This window comes from Cornus florida, unplaced genomic scaffold (genome assembly GCF_030987335.1).
Source record: "Cornus florida cultivar Cherokee Brave unplaced genomic scaffold, ASM3098733v1 CherokeeBrave_3.0.0_Hap2_Chr07, whole genome shotgun sequence".
Lineage (NCBI taxonomy): Eukaryota > Viridiplantae > Streptophyta > Magnoliopsida > Cornales > Cornaceae > Cornus > Cornus florida.
The window spans coordinates 25,475,062-25,481,470 of NW_026775577.1; the positions used below are offsets into that span (position 1 = coordinate 25,475,062).

Here is a 6,409-nt window from a genome sequence, read left to right on the forward strand (position 1 = left end):
AATTGCTAAATACATGATGAGGGTTTCACCAGGCTTCGGAGCAGACAAAATTGGGGGTTTAGTCATGTAGTACTTTAATTGAGTAAGAACTTCTTGCTGCTGAGGTCCCCATATATCTTTGTTCTTTAACCTTATAGCATTAAAGAATGGTTTACACTTATCGGACAGTTGGGATATAAAACGGCTGAGAGCTGCGATTCGACCAGTTAGAACCTATATTTCCCTGCGAGTTTTTGGCTCCTGGTTCTGTATGAAGGCCTAAGCCTGAGCCGGACTTACTTTTATTCCTCTCTTGTTGACAATGTGGCCGAGGAATTGTCTTGAAGAGGCTGCAAATGAACATTTAGAAGGATTCAATCTCATATTGTACTTTCTCAGAGTACTAAATACTTCTTAAAGATGTTTATGATGATCCTCCTTCTTCACACTTTTGACCACCATATCATCGATATAAGCTTCGACTGTCTTTCCTAGCATTTCATCAAAGATCCTGTTAATGAAACGCTGATAAGTGGCCCCTGCGTTCTTAAGTCTGAAGGCCATAACTTTATAACAGTAAGTTCATTTTTTTGTAATGAAAGATGTTTTTTCTTCATCCTCTAGATTCATAGGAATCTGGTTGTACCCGGAGTATGCATTGAGGAATGTGAGCCTCTCATAACCTATAGTAGCATCAACCATCTGATCTATCTTTGGTAGTGGAAAACTATCTTTGGGATAAGCCTTATTGACGTTAGTGAAATCTAAGTAACTTATCTACTTTTTCAGCTATGATTTGGTTTCTTTCAGGAGCAAATCTTCTGTGTCTTTGTTTAACTGGTCTAAATAAAGGATCCATCCTTAGATTATGGCATGAGATCGAATGATTGATTCTCAGCATATCCGAATGGATACAAGCAAACGTATCTGCATTCCTTCGGATGACATCAACTAACACCCACTTCTCTTCGGCCATATAAGTGACTTTTTATGGATTGATGAGGATAACTTTGACAGCTTCAAGAGATTCCTCAGTGGGCTTTGTAGTTTCAGCTTCTGCCCCTGCTTCCAAATACTTGAACAAAGGGCTCTGTAATTGCTATTTATTAATATCTTCAGGGGTCGCATCTGGTTGGACATCTTAATCCCCTTCTCTACCTCATTTAATGTTAACATGTAGCACTCTTTTTCAGCAACTTGATCTCCCCAGAGGCTAATGACTTCTTTTCCATCTAGCGATAAGCATCGCATCACCTGGTGAAGAGTAGACTGTACTCTATTCATTCAGTGAATCCAACTTTTTCCCATAATGAGATTGTAAGAAGGATGAATTTCTATCAGAACAAAGTTTTCTTTCAATGTCCTCTTCACTGCAGTGACTGATAAATCGATTATCCCAATAGGATTCACCTTTGTTCCATCAAACCCCATTAAAGGACTAGAGGTGGCTTGAATTGACGAAGATGGGATCTCCAATTGTTCAATGACTGCCTTTGTTATAATATTGGCACTGCTGCTGGGGTTCACCAAGACTTTTTTAATCATGCAGTTTACTACCAGAAGACTAATGACAAGTGGATCTTCATGAGGAAGCTGTACTCTTGATAAATCTCCATTTCCAAACTCGATTCTGATACTGCCCGAAACGATGATGTTTACTGAGGATAATTTTCTTATCTTGTGGACAGCCCTTAATCTAGAGCGGTACACCTCTTCTGACTCTTGGTCTTCCTCCGACTTTCCATGTATTGTATGAATGACCTTCACTTGATTTCCTTCTACTTTCCGAGGATTAACTTCCCTCGACCTTGCCTGCTCCTTTGGTGCGAGATAATCTGCTAAGTCTCCTCTGGCTATTATGCTTTCCACTTGTCACCTAATGGACCTGCAATCATTGGTTGTATGCCCATAATCCCTATGGTAGGCACAGTGTTTGCTTTTGTCCTTCTGTTCTAGGGGTTATCGCATTAGTTGAGGGGCGGTGAATCTTACTTTGTTCTCCTAGAATAATCGAGCCAATGTGGTACAGAGGGGTGTTAACCTGTCCTTAATCCTCTGCCTTTTATCAGGTATTTGGGCGATTGGTGCTAGGGCATATTGGCTTATTTGACTTTTTGAACTCGAAACTTTCTCTCAAGGCTTATTTTCTACCGTGACGAGGGTGGTATGTTGAGTTCAGTGGGCTACATTCTCCTCAAGTTGAATGTAAATTTGTGCCCTAACATTGAGAGTCTGCATTTCCAGAGGGAAATATTTGACTAAAGAGGTATGAAACTTAGGGCATGTTTGGTGCGCAGGAATGGAATGAGGCAGGAATGAAATGTAAGTGAGAATGGAATGGGAATGATGTAAGAATGGAATGATCATTCTCATTCCACTGTTTGGATGCAAACAGAGAATGGAATAACCATTCTAATTGTTGTGTTTGGTTAGATCAAATAAAAAGCTGGAATGAAATGATTTATAAATTAATTTCTTCAGAATACCATTGCTTGCAATATATCAGTTATATTAAAACATATTCTTATCATATAATAAAACTAAATTATTCCAATTGATGAGCCATTGACTAAAAATGGTATGGGATAGTTGGTGGGTGATGTTATAGGAGTGTTTATAATATATATATATGTGTGTGTGTGTGTGTGTGTGTGTGTATATATTCAAATTGATATATGAAGTATATGTTTATATATTATATACATATATATATATATATGTATATATTTAAATTGATATATGAAGTATATGTTTATATATTATATACATATATAATATATAACATTATATATGTATATAATATATAATATTATATACATATATAACATATATATGTATATATATATATATATATATATATATATATATATATATATATCTGCAAGTGAATCAGTGGGTAGAGCCGAACAAAAAAAAAAAACCAATAAAGAAAGAAAGCAGCTAGCAACAGTGCAGACTGTATAATCTAGCGACCAAATGCCAGCGAACCTCTTTTATTCTTTTCTATCTTTGGTTTTTCATCTATTCCATTCTTCGAACCCTCCTTTTTTCTTTTTTTTTTTTTTTTTTTTTTTTTTTTTTGTTTTTTTTTCCATCCCATGGCAAGACGGTTGATTCCTTTGATTCAAAATATCAGTCTTACAGAAGCAGAAAAAAGCGGACCCATCATTATTACGGAGTGTATTTAGGAAAATCTGGTCAAATAAATGCAGGTTTAGAGCTTCTAGGATTTAGAGGGAGTTTGGGCAATTACGGGGCATTCAAGAATCGCTGGTGCTCAATCATGTTAGTGAACCTAACATCTTCCAATTCATCATTCCAGATGATCAAGTCCGCCAAAGAATCATCCTCGATGCCCTGCACCACTTCCTAATAAAGAGAAAATTAGGGTTTCGGTGAGAACAAATTGCAGAGCAAAAAAGGCAAATAAAGAGCGAGATATATATATATATATATATATATATATATATATATATATATATATATTCCATGGTATATAACGAAGTGTGAAGAGAGAAAGAGGAGAGATAGAGAGAGGGTGTATAGTCGCATAGTGAGAAAGGAGAGATAGAGAGAGTCTGCCAGATTTGTAGAAAAGAATGCGTATGGGTTTTTTTGGTCTTTGCATTTTATTATCTTAATTTAGTGGGAATGGAATGGCCATTCTACAAGTCCAAAAGAGGAATGGTCATTCCATTTAAAAGTTGGAATGAGCATTCCAAGGGAATGGCCATTCCACTTTTAAAGTGGCACACCAAACAAGAGAAGGGAATGAGAAAGTGGAATGGTCATTCCATTCCACCCCCATTCCATCACACCAAACTAGGCCTTAGTCCCTTAGATCATACCGATCTTGAATGTTTCTATAGCAATCTCAGGGTGACAATCTGCTATCTCTGAAGCCTCCATGTTAAATCTAGACAGGTAATCCTGTAACATTTCCCTTCTCTTCTACGTTATAGTGAAAAGACTAGCAATAGTCTTCTTCTGCTTCTTATTTCGACAATATTGTGTTGAGAATATAGCGCACAGAGTTTCGTAGTTCGGGATGGACTTGTGTGGCCTATTCTTGAACCATTCCAGTGCAGCTCATGTCAGACTAGTTAGGAAAACTTTACACATGAATGCGTCATTGTGGTTGTCCAGAGCCATCTTTTGAGAGTAGTGATTGAGATGGCGCGAAGGATCTCATGTGCCATCAAACTGAGTAAAGGCCGGCATAGTGAATTTTTTAGGTCTATCGACATAGTATATCTGATCAGTGAATGGTGTCTTCACCAGAGATGCTTTATGCTCCCTGGCTATCTCGGCGGGTGTTTGAATCCACAGAAGCCTCTTTTCATCAAAGGCCTCTTGGACATCATCTTGAACGCCATTTGTCCATACTATGAGTTTGCGGCTGGATTCAGCCTATTCGTCTTGTACGCGATGAGGGTGGTTGTCCGAAGCTACTACCTCAGTTCTCATCCTCTGCTCCTACCGAACCTCGTTAACTTGAACTTCGTTAACAGGAGGAACATCATAGTTGGGGAAAGCTCCCGTTGCATTGTCTGGTGGTGGTTATAGTGTTATTTGTGCCATAGCTATCTGGAAGGTGTCATTCCTTTGCTGAAGCAACGCAATCTAAGCCGTACTGGTCTCGTTTGCTTGATGAAGGGTCTCGAATTGCTGCAAGAACTCTTCTCGCATCTTTTGCATTAGTTCTATCTGTTGATCGGCTGCGACTGCAGCTCCTCTAATTGACATCCCGGATCGTAGCAGCATAAAAGATTTCAAATCACTTGTGGGGGTATATTTCTATACGTTTCCCACAGACGCTGCCAAAGTGTAGGTGCAAAAATTCGTTTAACCAAAAAGCTCAAAGAATAAATACAACTCACTTAAAATAAAAGAACAATTAACAAGAATAATTCAGAGAAAAGCTTGTAATGCTCAATGATCTTTATTGGAGGTCCATGCCTCTATTTATATACAAAAGGATGGTGGAATTATGGTAGGATTCTTTACTTACAAAGTTCTTTCCTTCTGTAATTCCTTCTATGTAAGACTATTTCCCATGCAGAACTTCCTTATATGAAGAATTCTTAAGTAAATAGGACTTGATTAATTCAAACTGGACTTGGATTAGGATGTGGATAGGCCAAACAAATTTATAGCAGGTCAAGAGGTTAATGTTAATAACCTTGGGTCAATGGCAACTTTATTTGGGCTTTACCAAGATTAGGCTTTGATGGGCTTTTAGAAAAAAGTTGGGATTCTGACTTACTTCAATGACATAGCTGATTCTTATTAGAGGGGAGATTTTTCCCTCCACAGTAGGTAAAATTGGCCGAACCATAAATTTGTGACGTCTAAATTTCTGACATTATCTAGCATATCATATATGATTCAGTAATGAAAGGAAGGACTTACCCTTAAGAGTCAAAATGCCCCAATTTAAGAGATTATTCCATTGGAATTAATGCCATTAAATAGTACATTTTGTAGAATTGAAACTCCTTATTCTATGCAACTGTGCAAGTAAATGATAACTCAAAAAATATATGGTTTATATCTTCTACCCTTTCCCCACAAAAGAACACGGACTGATCCTTATATTAAATTTCATTTTAATCATTTTTTGTTGATTAAGTAATTTATATTAATTCCATTTTAACCATTTTCTGTTGATTAAGCAATTTGACTTGAATAGCGACAAATCATTCCAAAGAGAAATGCACTTTCCATCCCAACAACAAATCTAATGTCTTATTTGATTGCATATCTAATCTTCAATAATTACTTCGAGGTCCAAGAGCACTGGCTTGTAGGCTTCAAATACCAAAAAAATCATCGTTTGTATAAGGTTAGATCTCACCCAATTGATCTAAACAGAATTGGATTTTGTAATACCCTGATATTTTTATGGATTTATTAATTAGAATTAATTAATATTATTCTATTTTTAAATAATTTGTTTGATTTAATTGTGATAAAATTGCTTTGATTTGATTTTATTTTTTTTAAATGATTTTTTTTTTATTTAAATAAGTGCAAAGATTAATTGTCTTGTTTTAATTAAATTATATTTCATATTTAGATTTGTCGAATTTATATGGTGTTTGGTTTGTAGAATGCCATGAGTGAATTGCTTATTTGATTTGTGTGTATTTAAGCTTGTGTAACTTTATTGTGAATTATTTGGATTTAATATGTTTAATTTAATTATTTTAATTATTTAAGTTATTTGGATTTAGGCTTAGGGGAAGTTGGACCAAATGATGTGGTCTTAGGCTTGAAGGAAGCCTTTTTGGGTTAATTAATAAAGGCCCATGGTTATTTAATTATTTAAATAATCATCTTTGGATAATTATAAATATATATATATATATATATATATATATATATATTTATTGATATATATACGTGTATATGATTTAATTAGTTAATG

At 35.7% G+C, this 6,409-nt stretch overlaps 1 protein-coding gene across 1 annotated transcript; it reads right to left on the reverse strand.

Moving 5' to 3' along the window:
• Nucleotides 1-1,263: 1,263 nt before the first annotated feature.
• On the reverse strand, nt 1,264-3,888 carry LOC132316458 (uncharacterized). The gene is made up of 2 exons (XM_059814931.1): nt 3,828-3,888; nt 1,264-1,832 (listed from the first exon to the last, which is right to left on the reverse strand). Exons 1-2 carry the CDS (start codon nt 3,886-3,888, stop codon nt 1,264-1,266), a joined length of 630 nt encoding a protein of 209 aa, XP_059670914.1.
• Nucleotides 3,889-6,409: the final 2,521 nt, after the last annotated feature.

Excerpts from the sequence above, each read along its gene's own strand:
- LOC132316458 (XM_059814931.1), bottom strand. The coding sequence starts at position 3,888 with ATGGAGGCTTCAGAGATAGCAGATTGTCACCCTGAGATTGCTATAGAA. Across the intron at positions 1,833-3,827 it reads TATAGAAACATTCAAGATCG|CCAGAGGAGACTTAGCAGAT; the intron begins GTATGATCTAAG and ends AAAGCATAATAG.